Source organism: Trachypithecus francoisi, unplaced genomic scaffold (genome assembly GCF_009764315.1).
Source record: "Trachypithecus francoisi isolate TF-2019V2 unplaced genomic scaffold, Tfra_2.0 Lachesis_group4, whole genome shotgun sequence".
In the NCBI taxonomy this organism is placed as follows: domain Eukaryota; kingdom Metazoa; phylum Chordata; class Mammalia; order Primates; family Cercopithecidae; genus Trachypithecus; species Trachypithecus francoisi.
In genome coordinates, this window is record NW_022681469.1 from 54,141,674 (window position 1) to 54,164,909 (window position 23,236).

General features: G+C 42.8%; 1 protein-coding gene across 3 annotated transcripts in view; it reads left to right on the plus strand.

Annotated features, from left to right (window-relative positions):
- Nucleotides 1–23,236, plus strand: part of PUS7 (pseudouridine synthase 7) — an 80,488-nt gene that overhangs the window by 6,045 nt on the left and 51,207 nt on the right. For all 3 annotated transcript variants that reach the window (XM_033193017.1, XM_033193015.1, XM_033193016.1), the window contains exons 2-6: nucleotides 7,630–8,062; nucleotides 10,217–10,301; nucleotides 10,434–10,535; nucleotides 14,197–14,341; nucleotides 21,803–21,914. In XM_033193017.1, the coding sequence (XP_033048908.1) occupies nucleotides 7,630–8,062; nucleotides 10,217–10,301; nucleotides 10,434–10,535; nucleotides 14,197–14,341; nucleotides 21,803–21,914 (877 nt within the window). The remainder of the gene's footprint in view (nucleotides 1–7,629; nucleotides 8,063–10,216; nucleotides 10,302–10,433; nucleotides 10,536–14,196; nucleotides 14,342–21,802; nucleotides 21,915–23,236) is intronic.

Genomic DNA, 23,236 nt, shown 5'->3' on the forward strand with positions numbered 1-23,236 from the left:
GCGCCTGTAATCCCAGCTACTCAGGAGGCCGAGGCAGGAGAATCGTTTGAACCCAGGAAGTGGAGGTTGCGGTGAGCCGAGAACACGACACTGCACTCCAGCCTGGGCGACAGAGTGAGACCCTGTTTCAATAAATAAATAAATAAAAATAAAATAAAATAGTTAGCCGGGCCCAGCTACTCAGGAGGCTGAGGTGTGAAAGTTGCTTGAACTCAGGAGTTGGTGGTTGCAGTGAGCTGAGATTGTGCCACTGCACTCCAGCCTGGGCAACAGCAAGACTCTGTCAAAAAAAATTAATTTGTCTGTGGTAGGGCCATTGACTTAAATAATGAAAAATGTAATTTCATTTGAAATTTAAAAGTGAGTTTAGTTAATGATCTTGTCTTTACAGTAAGATATGTCAAGAAAAAGAGATCAGACAAATGTCCACAACTATCAAGAAAAAGACTGGCAATTAAAGGCCTGTTGTCAACCTAAAATAATTAAAAGCGTCAGAATCTAGTATAAAGAGAAATTTTTCAAGTGCACAGTTTGAGGATGTCCCACCTGGAAACATCAGTTCTAAAATAATAGAGTCAAAGTTCTGAAGTAGGGAAGTTTCGGTTTTGTATAGGCAGAGACAGGAGATTTTAGCAGGATTACAACATTTTTCATATAGGGTTGGCACATGGTTACTGCAATTTGGTTGGTTATAGGCAGTGTTTCTTTTTGGGGAGAGCACATTGGGGAAGGTGTAATAGTTAGGGGTTTTCTGTCATATGGTTTGAGCATAAGCAGGACACCAAAGGGAAAGTTTCTCTCTAACAAGGGTCGTTAATTAAGAATTTTTAGTCATTGTATAGAACAGGAAAAATGAAAGTGAGCCAATCTGTAATCTGAGAAACAGAAATGGTAACCATATGTGACTCAGATAATGGTCACATCTCTCTCAAGGCTTAAAAACTGTTTTGGGGATTCCAACAGCTTTTAGATTCTGTTTCTGTTTCTTTTTTTTTTTTTTGAGACGGAGTCTCGCTCTGTTGCCCAGGCTGGAGTGCAGTGGCACCATCGTGGCTCACTGCAACCTCTGCCTCCCAGGTTCACGCTGTTCTCCTGCCTCAGCCTCCAGAGTAGCTGGGACTACAGGCGCCCGTCAATCAAGCCCAGCTAATTTTTTGTATTTTTAATAGAGAGGGGGTTTCACTGTGTTAGCCAGGATAGTCTTGATCTCCTGACCTTGTGATCTGCCTGCCTCGGCCTCCAGAGTGCTGGGATTACAGACGTGAGCCACCGCACCCGGCCAGATTCTGTTTATGTTCATACTGTTTATTTGGTGCCATTGGCAGTGTTTGAGGATCTCTTAAAATTCAATGGTACTTCAAAGAGAGAACTATGTTTAATTATTAGCCCAGAAAACAAGAAACAGAAGTTTGTTTTTTTTTTTTTTGAGATGAAGTCTCGCTCTCATCACCCAGTCTAGAGTGCAGTAGGTAGCTGGGGTTACAGGCACCTGCCACCACGCCCAGCTAATTTTTGTATTTTTTTTTCTTTTTCTTTTTCTTTTTTTTTGAGACGGAGTCTTGCTCTTGCTCTGTGGCCCAGGCTGGAGTGCAGTAGCCGGATCTCAGCTCACTACAAGCTCTGCCTCCGGGGTTTACGCCATTCTCCTGCCTCAGCCTCCCGAGTAGCTGGGACTACAGGCGCCCGCCACCTTGCCCGGCTAGGTTTTTTTTTTTTGTATTTTTTAGTAGAGACGGGGTTTCACCATGTTAGCCAGGATGGTCTCGATCTGCTGACCTCGTGATCCGCCCGTCTCGGCCTCCCAAAGTGCTGGGATTATAGGCTTGAGCCACCGCGCCCGGCTTTAATTTTTGTATTTTTAGTAGAGATGAGGTTTCATCTTGTTGGGCAGGTGGGTCTCAAACTCTTGACCTCAATTGATCCGCCTGCCTTGGCCTCCCAAAGTGCTGGGATTACAGGTGTGAACCACTGTGCCCGGCCAGCTTTTTTTCTTTTTTAAACTTCTCTGGACACAACAATACAGTTCTGCTGTGTAAATCATCCATAATAACTATTAAGGACTAACAGTTGAATAAGAGGAGCTATTACAGACCTTTGGCCAAGTCATCATATTTTACTTTCACAGAGAAAAGAAACAGGCTTTGAGAGGTTAAGTCACCCACTTAGTAAATGGCAAAACCTAGATCTGGCTCCAAGATTTGAGAGGGGGAGGCCTGATGTTTTTTCTGCATAAGGGAAGGAGGTGAATATTTTGCTGACTGAATTCCCTGTGCCAAGCTATGTAAATGGCTGTTATTGGCCACTCTTTCTTCCTTACTGAGAGTTCTGGCCTCTGGAAGGGCATCAGGATTTCCTGGTAGAGCTGTGATGCCAGCTGGGAAGTTTGTATGGTCTTTGGGGAGCTATTGCAGGTTTTTGGTAAGGGCGTGTGTGACACAGTGTGATGAGTGCCCACAGGTCATCTCCACTGGTATGTCTCCCCAGGTACCTGCGACACCACAGGACTATAGGTGGGCTCATCTTCCAACACCTACTCTTCTTTCTGGGGCCCTTATATCAGAAGACCACCACTGTCCCCAAGGATGGAAACTCGAGTCATCCTGAAGTCCTTTCCTCCCCCATTGTCACCTTCTCCTGTCCCTGCTGCTACTTCCTAAATGTTCTTGAAAGTCGCCTTTTTCTATCTCCCTTGCTTCAGCCTTAGATCAGATTATATTAATTTCTTGCCTACATTACAGCTGTACCCTCTTACCTGGTCTTACTGCCTAACCCCAGTTTCTCTTCAAAGGGGTGCCACAGAATCTTAGTAAATTACAAGTCCAGTGCTGGTCTGGTTTTCAGGATGTACTTCCTCCTTGTAGCCTCTTGTGGCCTCCGCCCCCTCCCGAGCTGTAACCCCAGACTCTCTTTGTATGTCTAACCCCCACAGTGGGCGATGAGTTCTTTTGCTCTTCCAGCACTCTGTGAGCTCCCGTGCCCCCATACCTTTGCACATGCTGTACCTGTGACCCCAAATGCCCTTCTGCTTTTCCTTCCTCTTCCTCACGCCTCAATATTTGACCCAGGCGTTGTAGTCTTTGGTTAGGTTTTGTGTTCGGCGTGTTCTCCTGGTCGTTGTGTAAGCCCTTGTCCATTTTTGTCTCCTTCACTTGTACAAAACCTCTGAGGGTAGTTTTGTTGCTCTAAGGTGAGAGTGAAATCGTATCAGCATTTCATAAACCAGCATTATTTTTTTGACTACACCTGTTCAGGACAAAGAGTAAGTGCTTTCTTCTTTGCATTAAGTATACTTTTCTGTAACTACAGTTGGGGTCTACTTCTATTCCAGTTTCAGTTTTTTCCATTTTCTGTATTTAATTTCTTGTCTTTCAAAGGAAATTTTTTTTTTTTTTTTTTTTTGAGACGGAATCTTCCTCTGTCACCGAGGTTGGAGTGCAGCAGTGCAGTCTTGACTTACCGCAACCTCTGCCTCCCAGGTTCAAGTGATTCTCCTGCCTCAGCCTCCTGAGTAGCTGGGATTATAGGCATGTGCCACCATGCCTGGCTAATTTTTTGTATTTCTAGTGGAGATGGGGTTTTACCATGTTGGTCAGGCTGGTCTCAAACTCCTGACCTTGTGATCCACCCGCCTCAGCCTTCCAGAATGCTGGGATTACAGGCATGAGCCACTGTACCTGGCCACCAGAAATTGTTTTAACTGATATTTTTTTCAATCCCTTCTCTCCTATTTTTTGTAGCTGTCATGATACTTTGTTTTGTTTTGTTTTGTTTGAGATGGAGACTCACTCTGTCACCTAGGCTGGAGCACAGTGGCATGATCTTGACTCAGTGCAACCTCTGTCTCCTGGGTTCAAATGATTCTCCTGCCTCAGCCTCCCAAGCAGCTGAGATTACAGGTGTGTGCCCTCACATCCAGCTAATTTTTGTATTTTTTAGTAGAGTTTCACCGTGTTGGCCAATCTGGTCTCGAACTTCTGAACTCAGGTGATCCACCCACCTCGACCTCCCAAAGTGCTGAGATTTCAGGCGTGAGCCACCGTGCCAGGCCTGAGCCACACTGCCCAACCACTTTTTTTTTTTTTAATGAAAATTTATTCTTAAGTGTACAACAGGCTCTAAGACCATACTTCAACTAGCTATAGGTGGCAAAAGATGTTATGGCAGGGAATACAGATGTTTAAACAGGAACGGGGCCAAGTGCACTGGCTCATGCCTGTAATCTCAGCACTTTGGGAGGCCGAGACCAGCCTGGCCAACATGGTGAAACCCCGTCTCTACTAAAAATACAAAAAATTAGCTGGGCATAGTGGCGGGCACCTGTAATACCACCTACTAGGGAGGCTGAGGCAGGAGAATCTCTTGAACCTGGGAGGCGGAGGTTGCAGTTGAGCCAAAGACTGCGCCACTGCACTCCAGGCCTAGGTGACAGAGTGAGACTCCATCTCAAAAAAAAAAAAAAAAAAAAGGAATGGAACCAAAGGTCACCTTCGCCTCAAATACAAGGAACGGCTGGCTTTTTGCTGGATTTCTTAATACCACCTGTGACCAGGGGTCCCTTCCCTGTCACTTTTAGCCCAGGGAGTTTCTTCTACTCCTCTTTTATTCTATTTGAAAGACTTATTCTTTCTTGTCCATCTTCTTGGCCACTTCCTGAACTATTTTAGGGGCTCCTTGACACCTGTGAGCCATGCAAGCACACCGTCCCTGCGGTCCTAGCTCACTTACCCTCCCGTCATAATCCCTTTTTGCTTTTACTTTTTGCATGTACTTGTTTTATCATTTTTCTTTTTGTCCTTGATTTTAGACAACAGGGTTAAGATCAAATATGGATTCTTAAAATTTTGTTAATCATCATTATTATTTTTCTGTAGAAGCTTATGTAGGTGGCTTTCTTGTTTACCATGCCTTGGAGAAATAACATATTTATTTTCTGCTTATTTGTGTTATTTATGGATATGTTTACTAGGTTCATCAGTATGTTAACTTCAGTATCTTGTATATAATTAACATAGAAAAGTTTTTATCCTTATTTTACCAAGAGCATCAACTTAGGCCAGACATGGTGGCTCACGCCTAAAATCCCAGCACTTTGGGAGCCCAGTGTGGGGAGGTCACTTGAGGTCAGGAGTTCGAGAGCAGCCTGGCCAACATGGTGAACCCCTGTCTCTACCAAAAATTACAAAAATTAGCCAGACGTGGTGGTACATGCCTATGATCCCAGCTACCCAGGAGGCTGATGTGGGAGGATCGCTTGAGCCCAGGAGGCAGAGGTTGCAGTGATCTGAGATCGTGCCACTGCTCTCAAGCCTGGGCAACAGAGTGAGACCCTGTCTCAAAAATAAAATTAAAATTTGCCATTTTAACCACGTGTACAGTTCAGTAGTGTTAAGTATATTCACATTGTTAGGCAATCACTATCCAGAACTTTTCATCTTGCAGAAGTATATCTCTATAACCCCTGTATGACACCTCCCCGTTCCTTTTTTTAATGTGGTATGGCATAGGTATGGCTTTCATGTCAGTAAGAGTGGTTATACAATATTTTATTTTTTTATTATTACTATTTTTTTTTTGAGATGCAGTTTTACTCTTGTTGCCCAGGCTGGAGTGTAAAGGCGCAATCTTGGCTCACCGCAACCTCCATTCCTGGTTTCAAGTGATTCTCCTTTCTCAGTCTCCTGAGTAGCTGGGATTACAGGCATGTGCCACCATGCCCGGCTAATTTTGTATTTTTGGTAGAGACAGAGTTTTTCCATGTTGATTAGGCTGGTCTCGAACTCCCGACCTCAGGTGATCTGCCTGCCTCAGCCTCCCAAAGTGTTGGGATTACAGGTGTGTGCCACTGCTCCCAGCCACAATATTTAAACAGTTTTTCGAAAGGATGATACCTATATGTCAAACAAGCTTCAAATGATACAACTATGTTAATGAGTGAGAACAGCAAATTTCCCACCTCTGTCCCCAGCCACCACTTCTAGACCCTCTTTTAGAGGTAACTACCTTTCCCAGTTTCTTGTCAATGTTGCTACATATTGTTCAGTTTATGTACCCAAGCTTCGTTGTTCTTAATGTTTTGCTAATATAAAAGCACTGTGGCCAGGCATGGTGGCTCACACCTATATTCCCAACACTTTGGGAGGCCGAAGTGAGAGCATTGCTTGAGCCGAGGGGTTCAAGACCAGCCTGAGCAATAATAGCGAGACCTAGTCTTTACAGAAAAATAAAAATTAAAAAACTAGCCAGGTTTGGTGGCATGCTGCTGTAGTCCCAGCTGCTGGGGAGGCTGAGGCAGGAAGATTGCTTGAGCCCAGGAGTTGGAGTTTGCGGTGAGCTGTGATCATGCCACTGCACACCAGACTAGGTGAAAGAGCCAGACCTTGTCTCTGAAAAAAAGAAAAAGGTATGGAGATGAATATCCTTAGAGCTAAAACTGTAAGCACTTTCTTAATTATTTTCTTAAGATAAATCCCTAAAAGTAGTATTACTGGGTCAAAGAGCATACATACATATATATTTTTTGGAATGAAGTTTCGCTTTTGTTGCCAAGCTGGAGTGCAGTGTCGCGATCTCGTTTCACTGCAACCTCTGCCTCCTGGGTTCAAGTGATTCTCCTGCCTCAGCCTCCTGAGTAGCTGGGATTACAGGCACCTGTCACCATGCCTGGCTAATTTATGTATATTTAGTAGAGATGGAGTTTCATCATGTTGACCAGGCTGGTCTTGAACTTCTGATCTCAGGTGATCCACCCGCCTTGGCCTCCCAAAGTGCTGGGACTACAGGCGTGAGCCACCACGCCCGGTGAACATACATTTTTTTTTTTTTTTGAGACGGAGTTTTCCTCTGTCACCAGGCTGGAGTGCAATGGTGTGATCTCTCCTCGCTGCAACCTCCTCCTCCTGGGTTCAAGCGATTCTCCTGCGAGTAGCTGGGACTACAGGCAGGTGCCACCACACCCAGCTAGTTTCTGTATTTTTAGTAGAGACAGGGTTTCACCATGTTGGCCAGGATGGTCTCGATATCTTGACCTTGTGATCCGCCCGCCTCAGCCTCCCAAAGTACTGGGATTACAGGTGTGAGCCACTGTGCCTGGCCCCAGCATACATATTTTTGAGGCTTGTGATGCACACTGTCAGATTCCATGCGGAAAGTATTATGGCGGGTTTCTGTCCCACAAAAAGTATATGCTAACATCAGGAAGAATTATTTCTATAAATGATTTTTAGGATCCTATGAATAACATCAACTATGCCTTTATCTGCTGAAACCAACTTCTTTCCTTTTTCTTTTTCTTTTTTTTTTTTTAAGATGATGTCTCACTCTGTCACCCAGGCTGGAGTGCAGTGACACGATCTCAACTCACTGCTACCTCTGCCTCCCAGGTTCAAGCGATTCCCCTGCCTCAGCCTCCCAAGTAGCTGGAACTATAGGTGCCTACCACCACACCCAACTAATTTTTAGTAGAGACGAGATTTCACCATGTTGGCCAGGCTGGTCTTGAACTTGTGACCTCAAGTGATCTGCCTGCCTTAACCTCCCCCAAAGTGCTGGGATTACAGGTTTGAGCCACTGCACCTGGCCTGAAACCAGCTTTTTTATAGATAATTGTTACTTTCCACTCTTCCCTAACAGGTTTTCTTAAATGTTTTCTTGGAGCCTTAAAGATGGAGATGACAGAAATGACTGGTGTGTCGCTGAAACGTGGGGCCCTGGTTGTCGAAGATAATGACAGTGGGGTCCCAGCTGAGGAGACAAAAAAACAGAAGCTGTCGGAATGCAGTCTAACCAAAGGTCAAGTTGGGCTGCAGAATGACTTTCTGTCCATCAGTGAAGACGTGCCTGGGCCTCCTGACACTGTCAGTACTGGGAAAGGTGAAAAGAATTCTGAGGCTCAGTTGGAAGACGAGGAGGAGGAGGAGGAGGAAGATGGACTTTCAGAGGAGTGCGAGGAGGAGGAATCAGAGAGTTTTGCAGACATGATGAAGCATGGACTCACTGAAGCTGACGTAGGCATCACCAAGTTCGTGAGTTCTCATCAAGGGTTCTCGGGAATCTTAAAAGAAAGGTACATTTAGTTTATGTATAAAGTTATTTTGATTGTATTAGATTTCTTTAGAAAGAAATTAACTTTATATTCTTCCTCTTAGCTTTCTATCTCCAAGGATTGTTTATACTGCTGGTCAAAAGGAAGGAAACCTACCTGAATAAATAGCCTTGGATTTTTAAATTTTAATTAATTAATTTTTTCCCTTTTTTTGAGAGAGGGTCTCACTCTGTCACCCAGGCTGGCATGCAGTGGCACAGTCATGCTTCAAATAAATTCATTCATCAGGCGCAGTGGGTCACGCCTGTTATCCCAGCACTTTGGGAGGCCGAGGCGGGTGGATCACTTGAGGTCAGGAGTTTGAGACCAGCCTGGTCAACGTGGTGAAACCACATCTATACTAAAAATACGAAAATTAGCTGGGCGTGGTGATGGGCACCTGTGGTCCCAGCTACTCGGGAGGCTAAGGCGAGAGAATTGCTTGACCCCTGGGAGGTGGAGGTTGTAGTGAGCCGAGATCACACCACTGCATTCCAGCCTGGGCAACAGAGCAAGACTCCATCTCAAAAAATATATAAATAAATAAATTCATTAAATGGTTTCAGATTTTCTCCTGAGTTTTGTTTTATCATCTTAAACTCTTTTTTCATTTGAATGTGCCACAACTATGGTAGAGGAAGGTAGTCTTTGGGGTCAGGTGGATCCCAGTGTGAAGTTCGCTACTTAATAGTTACTTAGCCTCTCTGAACCTCAGCATCCTCATTTAAAAAATGGATCAGGCCAGGCATGGTGGCTAACGCCTGTGAGCCCAGCACTTTGGGAGGCCGAGGCAGGCAGATCACTTGAGGTCAGGAGTTCAAGACCAGCCTGGCCAACATGGCGAAACCCCGTCTTTACTAATAGTACAAAAATTAGCCTGGCATGGTGGCACGCGCCTGTAACTCCAGCTAGTTGGTAGGCTGAGGCAGGAGAATCACTTGAATCCAGGAGGCGGAGGTTGCAGTGAGCTGAATCGAGCCACTGCACTCCAGCCTGGGCAATAAAGCAAGACTGTCTCAAAAAAAAAAAAAAAAAAAAATAGGGCCAGGCGCAGTGGCTTACGCCTGTAATCCCAGCACTTTGGGAGGCTGAGGCAGGTGGATCACTAGGTCAGGAGATCGAGACCATCCTGGCTAACACAGTGAAACCCCGTCTCTACTAAAAATACAAAAAATTAGCCGGGCGTGGTGGCAGGCGCCTGCAGTCCCAGCTACTCGGGAGGCTGAGGCAGGAGAATGGCATGACCCCTGGAGGCGGAGCTTGCAGTAAGCCAAAATCACGCCACTGCCCTCCAGCCTGGGTGACAGAGCGAGAATCCATCTAAAAAAATCAATAAATAAAAATTAAAAAAAATAAATATAATAAAATAAAATTTTAAAATGGATCATATTACCACATTGGGGTTGTTGAGGATTTTGAATAATGCATATAAAATATTTAACATAAAGGTAAGCTTCAGGCTAGTTCATAGTAGACTTACTGGGTTCTGATTGAATTAACCGTACACCATATTTTGTAATTTAATGTAGTGTGGACTGTCTGAATAGTCATAGGGTAATGTTAATAAGCTTTTGGTTTTGCATTTCTCTGGAAGAATATTCTAGAAGCTAAGAGGATCTTTTAAGTTCTTGTATAAAACTTGAGCCAAGGTGTGGTTCAGCATTCATTAAGAAACTAGAAATGGCCAGGTGTGGTGGTTCTTGCCTATAATCCCAGCACTTTGGGAGGCCAAGGCGGGAGGATCAGTTGAGGTCAGGAATTTGAGACCAGCCTGGCCAAAATGGTGAAACCCCATTTCTACTAAAAATATAAAAATTAGCTGGGCGTGGTGGCGCGTGCCTGTAATCCCAGCTAGTCAGTAGGCTGAGGCAGGAGAATCACTTGAACCCAGGAGGCAGAGGTTGCAATGAGCAGAGATCGAGCCACTGCACTGCAGCCCGGGCAACAGAGCAGGACTCCATCTCAAAACAAACAAAACACACCCCAGAAAAAATAACTCCATGTGATTTTGCACTGAAGTTTTTAAAAATTCCTTGTTTTGCACAATAGTAAGGCTTACCGTTGATCAAGTTTATCGTAAAATTAATAGAAAACAGGATGTTAATTATCTGAAAATTCATGTTTTCTTTTCATCAGATACTCCGACTTCGTTGTTCATGAAATAGGAAAAGATGGACGGATCAGCCATTTGAATGACTTGTCTATTCCGATGGATGAGGAGGTAGAAGTAGCTCCTTAGCAAATGTCACCGTCTGTATAAAAATAGCACTTCCTAGAGATTTAGAAATTTAGAGCTTTACTAAACTTGAATTCTGTGTATGATTCATTGTGAGTTCTCATGGTTCTTTTAAAGGACCCTTCAGAAGACATATTTACAGTTTTGACAGCTGAAGAAAAGCAGCGATTGGAAGAGCTCCAGCTCTTCAAAAATAAGGAAACCAGTGTTGCCATCGAGGTAAATAATGCAAAAATATATGAAAAATTTTTTAGGATTTTAGTTGCTTTTTGGGTGGATGTTAAGTGTTTATGGAAAAAATTACAATGGTTAACAAAGGGTGACTTTGCTCTATTGGATCTAAAGGGTATTACCCTAAAAACTTTTTTTATTGGGGCAAATAACTAGTATCCCAGATAAACTGTAGCCCCCCAAAAGTTACATTTTTGTTTAAAAACACTTTTATTTGGGTACAGTGTTACATGCTACTCCGAAGTCCTAGCTACTCTGAAGGCTGAAGCCAGAGGTTTATTTGAGCCCAGGAATTGAATACTAGCCTGGACAACATAGTGAGACACCATCTCTGAAAAAAAATTTAGGGACCACAAATTAACAACGACATATGTTGTTTAGAATCACAGAGTAACAATTGTACCCTGTCTGTTGTAACAGGACCACCATTTGCTGCCTGTCAGGTGTGTGACCCAGGTCAGATTCTGGCTTCAACAGCTTCTTGGTCTCAGTTGGGACTCTTGGAAGGGGAGAAAATAGGGAAAGGAAGTAGGGGAGCATTTATTTGCTCATCCTGGGTCGATTCTGCTGTTGAAGAAAAGAAGAGCTCAGCTACTAAATAGAATAGTAAATGTTGTTGCTAAAACTTTTGTTCGCTGGGCACGGTGACTCACACTTGTAATCCCAGCACTTTGGGAGGCCAAGGTGGGCGGATCACTTGAGGTCCGGAGTTTGAGACCAACCTGGCCAACATGGCGAAACCCCATCTCTACTAAAAATACAAAAAAATTAGCCGGGCGTGGTAGCGCAGGTCTGTAGTCCCAGCTACTTGGGAGGGTGAGGCAAGAGAATAATTTGAACCTAGGAGACAGAGATTGCAGTGAGCGGAGATCGTACCACTGCACTCCAGCCTGGGTGACAGAGCAAGACTCCGTATCAAAAAAAACAAAAAAAAATTACGTTAAATTAATTTTGTACTACATTTTAATGAGTTATGGGGTTTTTGGTTGTCTGAAATTTCCCTTGCCATCACTCCTACTTAGTAAGTGTACTACAACTTTTCAGAATTCATTATCTGCCCCTTGTCTCCCTCCCCACCTGAGCTTTCCAAAAGTGTGTGGTATTGCAATGTTAGAAGTCTTCAATTACTGACAAAATCTTTAGACAAAACCTTTAGCTATGCCAAGAAGAAAATTCCTGGCAGATTTCTAGAGCAATCCAGAAGGATGGTCCAGGTTCCCTTTGCTTGAACAATGCAGAGGTTTATCTTAGGCTTATAGTATGTATTTTTGTATACATGTGGTAATATTTACTATTGTCTTAAAAACTGAGGTTTTCCCATCTACTGAAAGTCTTTATGTTTAAAAGGCATAAACTATGGGCAAGTTTCCTCATTTGTAAAATGAAGATGAAGGACTTTCTGAGTTTTTGAGGTCTAAATATGTATTCGTATACACAAGCTATCATTCTCCTTGCTATCAGTAATTTCAGATCTAGACTCACTTTTTGCTCTGAAGAAGTCATTTACCTGTAATTGTAATGTACTTTGGTGGGTTTTTTTCATTTTTTATTTTCTTGAAGTATCATCAAGTTGCTGGGCGCGGTGGCTCACGCCTGTAATCCCAACACTTTGGGAGGCCGAGGCAGGTGTATCACCTAAGGTCAGGAGTTCGAGATCAGCCTGACCAACATGGAGAGACCCCATCTCTACTAAAAATACAAAAAGTTATCCTGGTGTGGTGGCGTGTGCTACTCAGGAAGCTGAGGCAGGAGAATCACTTGAACCCAGGAGGTGGAGGTTACAGTGAGCCAAGATTGTGCCATTGCACTCCAGCCTGGGTAACAAGAGCGAAACTCCGTCTCAAAAAAAAAAAAAAGTTTCATCAAGTTTAGCTAGTAGCAGTTGCAATATATCTTGATGTTTTCAGCTTGCAGGTTACAACCCATTAATGGGTCATGAAATCAGTTTAGTAGTGGATCTCAACCAGCATTTTAAAAAAATGAAATAAAATAAGGGCTGGGCACAGTGGCTCAGGCGTGGAATTCCAGCACTTTGGGAAGCTGAGTGGGCAGATCGCTTGAATTCAGGAGATCAAGACCAGCCTGGGCAACATGGCGAAACGCCATCTATACAAAATATAAAAAAATTAGCTGGGGCCGGGCATGGTGGCTCAAGCCTGTAATCCCAGCACTTTGGGAGGCCGAGACGGGCGGATCACGAGGTCAGGAGATCAAGACCATCCTGGCTAACACAGTGAAACCCCGTCTCTACTAAAAAATACAAAAAAACTAGCCGGGCGAGGTGGCGGGCGCCTGTAGTCCCAGCTACTCGGGAGGCTGAGGCAGGAGAATGACGTGAACCCCGGAGGCGGAGCTTGCAGTGAGCCGAGATCCGGCCACTGCACTCCAGCGTGGGCGACAGAGCGAGACTCCGTCTCAAACAAAAATTAGCTGGGCATGGAGGCACATGCCTGTAGTCCCAGCTATTGGAGAGGCTGAGATAGGAGGATGGCTTGAGCCTGGGAGGCAGAGGTTGCAGTGAGCCAAGGTCGCATCACTGCACTCCAGCCTGGGTGACAGAGCCAGACCGTGTCTCAAAAAATATATGTAATAATAACAATAAAATAGAAAATATTTGTGCATTGCAAATAGTAAGTAAGAATCTTGTGATTTTTTTTTCAATTCTTAAAATAGGCATATATACACATTTATGGTTATGTTTAGTAAAGAGGGAAAATGTCTCAGTATGAGATGCACTCACAAACTGAAAATATCATGTAACTAGTGAGTTTATATCATGTTGATTTTACTGTGAACCCATGTGCTAGAACTTCATTATGAAATAATTTAGAATAGAATTCAATAGGAAGCAGCTGTAGGTTGGATTGTTCAAAGGACTGAGCTGCTGACATACCAAAAGGCCTAGCTTTGCCTACATTTTCACGTAGGAGCCCTAAGGTGTCTGACCAGCAGAGACTCTGAGAGGGGGCATCTGGGTTGGTGGCCCCTGGGTTTGACAGCCGGGATTTCAAATCCATCTCTACCACCTTCCAGCTATATAGCCATAGACACAATTCCTCACTTCTAAATAGATATAATGGTGTTATGATGGAGAGATTACAAAGGTTAAATAAAATGATGACCGAAGTACTTTGTACAGTGTCTGGCAGATGGATGTGCTCCATCAACAGGCTCCCAGGATTTGCAATATTGGGAAGCTCTGAAATATTTCTGAGACTGGGCATGGTGGCTCATGCCTGTAATATCAGCACTTTGGAAGGCGAGACAGATGGATCACTTGAGGCCAGAAGTTTGAGACCAGCGTGGCCAACATGGTGAAACCCCATCTCTACTAAAAATACAAAAACTAGCCAGGCGTGGTGTCTCATGCCTGTAATCCCAGCTACTCAGGAGGCTGAGGCAGGAGAATCCCTTGAACCTAGGAGGCGGAGGTTGCAGTGAGCTGAGATCACTCCACTGTACTCCAGCTTGAGCGACAGAGCAAGACTCTGTCAAAAAATAAAAATAAAAGATTTTTGAAATTGTACGCAGGCACTTTTGTTATTTTGAGTAGTTAATAAGGTGAGCAGTGTTTTTAACTAATTCACTGTATTACTTCCCTGTTTAATGTTTGTTAACTTAGTGGTGTTGCTATCTGTTTTTTTAATAGGTTATCGAGGACACCAAAGAGAAAAGAACCGTCATCCATCAGGCTATCAAATCTCTGTTTCCAGGATTAGAGACAAAAACAGAGGATAGGGAGGGGAAGAAATACATTGTAGCCTACCACGCAGCTGGGAAAAAGGCTTTGGCAAGTAGGTGTCTATGGGCGGCTTCCTCCTGCCAGGCAGCCATGAGCGGCAGGCCTGGCTCCTCGTTAGCCTTGCCTGTTCATGTTCAAGAGCTACTGTAGTGCTGCTCAGAGAACAATATTGATCATGTCCCTCCTTCAGAGAGGGTGAGTATTGTCACGTCAGATGCCAGCGCAGCCCAGCAGCCTGCCTGGAAAGGGACATTAGGTCTTCTGTGTGAGTAAAGATTTGCTGAAATTATAGTAGTGCCTGAGAGAGAGTCTTAGGAATTTGATATGTTCCCTGAAGAGCAGAGCATACTGAGTGGCAATTCAAGAAGAAAATAGAAGCATTATTGCTCATTCTGTGTTCTTCATGGAGGAAAGAAAGCTTTCAGATGAACAAAAAATGCTTGTCATCTATCCCAGTGGCACATTTTTTGTGAGTCCCCTATATATTTGTTTTATTTTTTTGGAGACAGAGTCTCCTTCTGTCACCCAGGCTGGAGTGCAGTGGCACGATCTCAGCTTACTGCAAACTCTACCTCCCAGGCTCACGCCATTCTCCTGCCTCAGCCTCCCTAGTAGCTGGGACTACAGACACCCACCACCACACCCAGCAAATTTTTTTGTAGTTTTAGTCGAGATGGGATTTCACTGTATTAGCCAGGATGGTCTCCATCTCCTAACCTCCTGATCCGCCCACCTTGGCCTCCCAAAGTGCTAGGATTACATACGTGAGCCACCTTTCCCAGTCAAGGCCGCTGTATTGAAAGAGGCTTATTTTTTGCCAGGCCCTATATTGAAAGAGCTTTTGCTTTCCAACTAGATCTTCTTCAGTCACACATAAAAAATACGGAATATATAGAAAGACACCGTTTTGTCTCGGCCCATCTTTTGTTGTCTATCATTCATTTGAAATGGGCATATTCCCAATGAGTGACCGATATTTATGTTCTAATAAATATCTGTGTTTTCTACAGCCACAAAAGTTTCTATTTGCATATAACCTTTCAGGAAAATTAGGTAATTTTTTTCTTTTACCTACCAAATTGACAGATAAAATTTAAATGAAAATTACAACAAGAAAAAGTTACTTCCTTACCCTCCTCTCCTACCAGTGGTGACCTGTATTAATGAACAGTTATTCCCAGATATATATGTTGGGGCAAAATTCTAAGACCATATGACAAAAAACTTTATTTATTAGGGCTCTGTCAGTATTCTTTTAGGTTAATTCAACAGTTAATGCTGTGATGGATGAAGACTTAATTGCTTATAACCCTGTTTCTAGTGAAATGAGAGGGTGTAACAACAAAGAGAACAGCAGGAAAGCTTAGCTGTGCCTGAAGAAATAATCTAGTCAAGTTAGCAAGTCTGGATAGTGCTATAGAATGAGATACCTGAGCAGTTCCAGAGGAAGAGGTGGAGATCAGAGGCCAGTTTTCAGTGAACTCTGAAAAGAAAAGCCAGATGATGTGTCCTGGAACTGCTTGGGGCATGAGTTCTTAATTACTTTTTACTTCACAAACAGTGATGTGGTTGCTGTATGTTTCTTTAATGTCTGGGTCATGGTGTAAAATATCACTGGAGCAGCCTTTCTTCAACCAAGGTTGTTCAAAGAGGAGTAAGCCCAGTGGAAAGTGATTTGAGCCACTGTTGATTCAGTTCTCCCAAGGATAGTATATAGGTAGTAATTACTCTAGATGGAGAGGAGAGGTGACTTGCTACAGACAGTGATGCCTTGTGGCACTTGGTCCTAATTCTGTCAGGGAACCCAGTTGGGAAGGCTGCTAGGGAGTTATTTTTTGTCAAGAAACAGCCCGTGTTGGTCAGCAGTGCTGCCCGTTATGAAGGCAGGAAGACAAGGCAAGGTCTTATTCTGCTTGGTGTGGTCGTGAGGAAGCAAGTTGGGAAAAGCAAAAACTGTTTTTTTGACAGGTGGCTTCTTGGAAGTGATAATCATTTCTCGGGATGCTAGGTTTTGTGAGAGGATGGAGGACATTTTCAGACCAAAGCAGCCATTACAGTCTTTCTACCCATCCCCTTCATTAAACATGGTGCCAGGTCTCTCATGTTGTATTTTTATCCATGTTTTCTCTGCTTATGCCACACTCACCTTTCATTTTTTTGTTGTTACAAAGTTTCCTTAAGATTTTACAAGTGAAGTGCTGAGCTGTGGAGCTGTGTCATGTGAACCACCCTTCCCCATTTTCCTTTGGGCACCTTCAGTAAGATAGGAATTTCTCACTTTAAAAAGAAGCAAGAAGGAAGTCAGATTGGATCAACCCCCCTTGTATAGAGAACCACACTTCTTGGGGTTGTGGTGGTGTGGCATTTATTCAAAGATGGACTAAATCTCTGCCATCTGAGCTGTTCTCTCCCACCTCCTCATGGAAGGCCACCCTTGCCTGGCCTGCATTCATCTTTTACAGACCCCACTCTTCCCAAGCTGAGAGTGGCCTAAAGTGAACACCCCTAGGAAAGGAAGAAGAGCTGGTATCCAAAGATTATTGTTCATGGCCCTCTACCAGTGACAGCTTGTCCTCCTGAGCCGTCTAGCCTAGCATTTGAATGATTTAGCTTTTAAAGTATCGTTACAAAGCTTTGTAATTTACAATTTTTTTTTAGCTGTATTACTACCAGATCCTGATATAAATTTTTTTTTTTTTTTTTTGAGACAGAGTCTCGCTGTGTCGCCCAGACTGGAGTAGTGCAGTGGCGCGATCTCGGCTCACTGCAAGCTCTGCCTTCCAGGTTCCCGCCATTCTCCCGCCTCAGCCTCCGAGTAGCTGGGACTACAGGCACCCGCCACCGCACCCGGCTAGTTTTTTGTATTTTTAGTAGAGACGGGGTTTCACCGTGTTAGCCAGGAGGGTCTCGATCTCCTGACCTCGTGATCCGCCCGCCTCGGCCTCCCAAAGTGCTGGGATTACAGGCTTGAGCCACTGCGCCCAGCCTTTGATATAAATTGTTATTGGCGGTTATACATTATCTAGCAGATTCGCAATATTCTTAACCTGAACTTTTCTCAGATAAAACTGTGCATCCTAAAACATAGATGTGGTAGATTCTAAATCATGGTGCCCAAACACCACAAATTACCAACTATTTAAACTCAGACGTTATTTTATGTGTTCAGCCAGTCTGATAGGGCACATTACTTTACCTACCAAAGTGTATATATGGTATTTTTTTGAAAATACTATCTAAACTATTACAACATTACTGATAATTTATATTTTGAGACAGATAGTATACATTCCAAATGCCTCTAAGAACATAGTTGTTAAAGACTTACGTAAAAAAAGAAAATTCTGCCATGTGTTATGTATAGGTTCTCTATATCTTCTGAATTGAATTGTCCCCAGGAGGGATCCCTGTGTATAGGAATCCATAGAGATTCAGAAGGAAGAGCCAGACAGGTACAAAGAAGCTCTCTGGGAAAGACTGGTGTTATGGAATCCACAGGAATAGGGAGTCCCAATAATCAGAGTGGTCAGTGGACTATCATTGCTTCCATTCCTGTAGCAATGGAAAATGCTACAGGTAGATCCAGCAAGATAATTACTCTGAAACCTGTCTATCAGTTTAGCAACATGGAAGTTGTTGGTGTTTTTTCAGCAGAGCATTCTGGTGGAATGATGAGGTTGGAAACCAGTTTACACAGTAGGCTGAGATGGAAGGTAGTTTATACAGACTGCTTTTTCGAATAACCTGTAAAGAGGAGAAGAAGGGAACATGATTAAGGAGAGAGGAACATAGGTTAGGCTTTTAAGATGGAAGAGCTGTGAGTTATTTATATATGCAAGGGAGACAATGGAGGGCCAGGCGCGGTGGCTCACGCCTGTAATCCCAGCACTTTGGGAGGCCGAGGCGGGCGGATCACTTGAGGCCTGGAGTTCCAGACCAGCCTGGCCAACATGGCAAAACCTCATCTGTATAAAAAGAAAAATACATGTTTTCAATTAAGAAAGAGACAACGGAGAGGGAAGGTGAAAATTCAGGGAGGAGAATAACAAACTAAAGATAATGGGTGGAGTAGAATCCCTGAAAAAACTGAAAGTTGGTGTGCAGGGATGCGATGGTGGGAATGACCTTGAATAAGAAGGAAAGAATGTTCCTCATGCTACCCCATCTTTTCATCTTTCTCAGCTAGAAACATTTTTCCTTCCTTATTCATGGAGATCTCCGTGCTCAATAAATGAAACTTCCTGAACTTGGTTTCCCTTTTATCTGGTTTCCATTTCTGCTAGACTGGGACTGCCTTGTCAGGCCCTCAGAAGCTGGAAGCAGCCTTCTTCAAATAGGAACCATTATTACCCAGCCTGGGAATTCTGTGCATTTGCAGTATAATCAGTGTCTCAAAAATGTCTGCAAGTTATTTTAAATTCACGCAAATTATAAAGCTAAGTATATACTGCTTAGCATTCTTAGGGGTTGGAATTTTATAAAGTCACACAAATTGCCCAAAATAAATGGAGACTCATTGTTTTTTCTGTTATTTAAAATATTTCCAGTTAATCAATGCATATACTTAACTATTTTGTATATTGAGTGCACTTAGAAAAAGAATGCATACTTGTATCTGTTGTTTGCAAAAGAGATAATTGTATGCATGCTCAGCGCTTGGATTTGCTAAATAGAAGATGCATGCTTGTGAGCCAAAACTCATATTCTGTTGTCATGGTTTCTCTTAAGGTATAGCAGCATTTAGTTTTTGAGTCTTGTGGCTTCATTTATTTCTTGCCATTATACTTATTATGAATACTCTGAAGAGGTAGTTGAGAAAAATGTAGCTACACTTCCTCAGCTTTTATCACAAGTGTTATTAAAGTTTTTATTATGGACATTTTCAAACTTGCAGACAAATAGAGGAAATAGTATATGGAACCTATGTACCCATAAACCATCTTAAAGATTATCAACATTCTGTTGTTTTATTGATCTATTCTTCCTACTTTTTTTTCTTGCTGGAGCATTTTAAAGGAAATTCTACAAAGCATGGCTTTTCACTCATAAATATTTAAGTATGTATTTGCCAGATGAGGACTGAAACCCCAAAATATTAACACATCCAAAAACATCAACAATAATTTCTTCCTATCACATACCTATTGCATATTTGGTTTTGCTGTATCTCAAAAATGTCTCTCTTATATACAGATGGCTTGTTCAAAGAATGTTAAAAACAAGGTCAGAACATTGCACTCATTGATAAGCCTCTTAAGTCATCTCTTAAATCTTTTTTAATCTATAAAGAACTTAGCTGTTTTATATAATATTTAACATTTTTCAAATTTAAAAGCCTTTATAATTCAATGCAAGAAATTCATGAAACCCGGAAAAGTACAAAGCAAAGCAATAATTACTTGTAGTCTCACTATCAAAAGAAAAGATACTCACAAATAGCATTTTGGTACATGTCCTCCCATATTTAAGAAAACAAATCTCTTTTTGGGGAAGCATTTACTATCCTTCAACCTTTTGCTTCAGCCCATGGGTACAGACAGTGCAGCTCTGAGGATGAACTAACATGCCCGTTGTGAAGGGATTGAGACAAGGAGGCTGTACCTGTAGGAGCTTTTTCTACTTGTTCACTGTTTGCCTCTAAAACATTCCATTGTTAATGTCTAAATGGCTGTTAACCCACTGTATAACTACCGGGTGCTGTAGAAGTCCTCAGTGTCAACTTACCATGCGATCATTTGCATGTTCACCTCTAAAGCACTTTAATATTATCAATTAAACATTGCTCTTTTGTGCTCTTTATGCTGTGCATTTGGACAGAGGTCAGAACTGCAGCAGGTAAGAGCATTTGGCGTTTCATGTAGATAAAGTGAAATGCCAAAGATTTTGTCACAAGTACTAAGTATAGACAACTTTGCTTAACTGATAGTGAGCTGGAAGGAAAACCGAAAATGATATTCCTACTCAACAGTTTTCTGAAGAACTTGTGAGGAATTCACACCAAGAACTAAAGAAATACTTGTAATATTTTTCTGTCCAAGACAGAAAAAACTCACATATTTATCAAGAAGGAAGGGTGATTCACTAGGCATACATGCTATGGCAGTTTTCTGAAATGGTTTATGGATTCTTTTATTCTTTTCATTGTAGCTTAAATCGCTAACTTACCAAACAGTGCTTTTGCCTTGACAAAGCCAGGTATCCAAGTACCAACTTCAGTACCAGCAGTGTCTTAAGCCTCTGAAGATAAAGGATTCATGAGTTCATGAGAAAGGATTATTTTTAAAAGAAGAGGACTCTTTCTAGGAATTGTTGTATGAAACATTTTTTCAGCTTTTCTTTCGTGGAGTTACAGTAATCAGATGAACTAGATGTATTGTTTAAGTAACAACTGCAGCTCTATGCCACAAAAGACTCATGAATGTTATTGTACAGTGTCTGTAAAGTGCAGTTTGGGCTTACATATTTTTCCCAAAGTACTTAAATAAAAATACATACACTTGGAGCAGCTTAAATCTAAATCATATGTATATATGTGTGTTTGTCTATATATATGTGTTTGTGTATATATATGTATATATATATACACACACACTTTTTTTTTTTTTTTGAGATGGAGTCTCGCTCTTGTTGCCCAGGCTGGAGTGCAATGGCACGATCTCGGCTCACTGTAACCTCCGCCTCCCAGGTTCAAGCATTTCTTTTGCTTCAGCCTCCAAAGTAGCTGAGATTACAGGCACCCGCCACAACGCCCAGCTAATTTTTGTATTTTTAGTAGAGACAGGGTTTTACCATGTTGGCCGGGCTGGTTTCAAACTCCTGATCTCAGGTGATCCACCTGTCTCAGCCTCCCGAAGTGCTGGGATTATAGGCATGAACCACCGCACTCGGCCTAAATCTTAGATTTTTTTAACACAGGATTGAACAGCTGAAGTAACACTAGCTGCTCAGAAGTTAGCATTTAACCTGGCTTAATTTTTTTATGTTCTGTTTTCTAATTAAAAATATTTTAATTTTATTTATTTTTTGAGACAGGGTCTTGCTGTATCACCCAGGCTGGAGGGCCGTAGCATGATCTTAGTTCACTGCAGCCTCCACCCGCTGGGTTCAAGTGATCCTCCCACCTCAGCCATCTGAGTAGTTGGGACTACAGGTGTGCACCACCACGCCTGGCTATTTTTAGTGGAGATGGGTCTTGCCATGTTGCCCAGGCCAGTCTTGAACTCCTGAGCTCAAGCCATCTGTCTGCCTTGGCGTCCCAAAGTCCTGAGATTACAGATGTGAGCCACCGTGCCCAGCCACATTTTAGCTTTTTATTTTTAATGTGGATAGATAATATTAAGTGTCCAATTATAGGAAATGTAATACGTCTAGTCCACACAGCTATAACCACTTAACCTATATTTCTTTATCAGACTAGAACTGATTTCCCACTCAAAGGTTCTATAGCAAAAAATGAGGTCTTACACATAACTTTTACTATGGTATATATAACATTAATTTTTTTGCTTTCAAGATCCAAGAAAACATTCTTGGCCAAAATCTAGGGGAAGTTACTGCCACTTTGTGCTATACAAGGAAAACAAAGATACCATGGATGCTATTAATGTACTCTCCAGATACTTAAGGTGAGTTACTGTTGTTGTGCCTCTACAAAATCAAAGCAACAGAAATGTATATTCCTTTTTCCATGCTAATGGAAAAAGGAGCAGGAGGAGCACAGAAGCAAACGCTCCTCCCAATGATAGTTTTTCTTTCTTTTTTTTTTTTAGACAGTCTCACGCTATCACTCAGACTGGAGTGAATGATGGTATGATCATGGCTCACTCCAGCCTTGACTTCCTGGTCTCAGGCATTCCTCCCACCTTAGCCTCCTGAGTAGCTGGGATTACAGGCATGTGCCACAATGCCAGGCTAATTTTATTAGGTTTTAGAGACAGAGTCTCACTATATTGCCCAGGCTGGTCTCGAACTCCTGTGCTCAAGCAGTCTTCACACTTCAGCCTCCCAAAGAATCTCCGATTGGCCTGGCGCAGTGTGGCTCACACCTGTAATTCCAGCACTTTGGGAGGCCGAGGCAGCAGATCATGAGGTCAAGAGATCGAGACTATCCTGGCCAACATGGTGAAACCCCGTCTCTACTAAAAATACAAAAAATAGCTGGGCGTGGTGGCGTGTGCCTGTAGTCCCAGCTGCTCAGGAGGCTGAGGCAGGAGAATTGCTTGAATCCGGGAGGCAGGTTGCAGTGAGCTGAGATCGAGCCATTGCACTCCAGCCTGGCAACAGAGCAAGACTCCGTCTCCAAAAAAAAAAAAAAAATCACCAATCACGGATAGGAGGTGCCTTGTTTCCTCCAGGCATGAGCCACTGTGCCAGGCCATGAGGATAGTTTTCTTAGGCAATGGATGAATTAATTTTTTTGACCCCCCACATGCATAGGGCCAATAATTCAAGATGAAAATTCCATGAGTAAATGATTCGCATGCAGTTGAGAGTTACCAATCCATGTGGCTGAAAATAAAAATTAACTTTCTCTTTTGAAAGCCTATACATATCTTTGACGTGGTTGCAGAGGTTGGTTTTGCCAGACTGGTAGCTCTCAATTCCTGGAGACTGACTAAACCTGAGACCGGTGTGATTTTCTCGCAGGGATGTAAATATAGCAGAGACTGGATCTCTGGGGATCGGCAAGGTGCCAAGCTTTTCTTAAAAATGGAAGTGGCTACGCACCGCAGCAAGTCTGTATGCTGTGGAAATTTGGTCTCCAATATATATTTAACTCATTTTAAATATGGTAACAGTGTATTAGTTTGCTAGGACTTCCATAACAAAATATCACAGACCAGGTGGCTTCACAGAAATTAATTTTCATATGCTTCTCAAGGCTAGCAGTCCCAAGCTCAAGGTGTCGGCAAGTTTGTTTTTTTTTCCAGAAGCCTCTCTCCTTGGC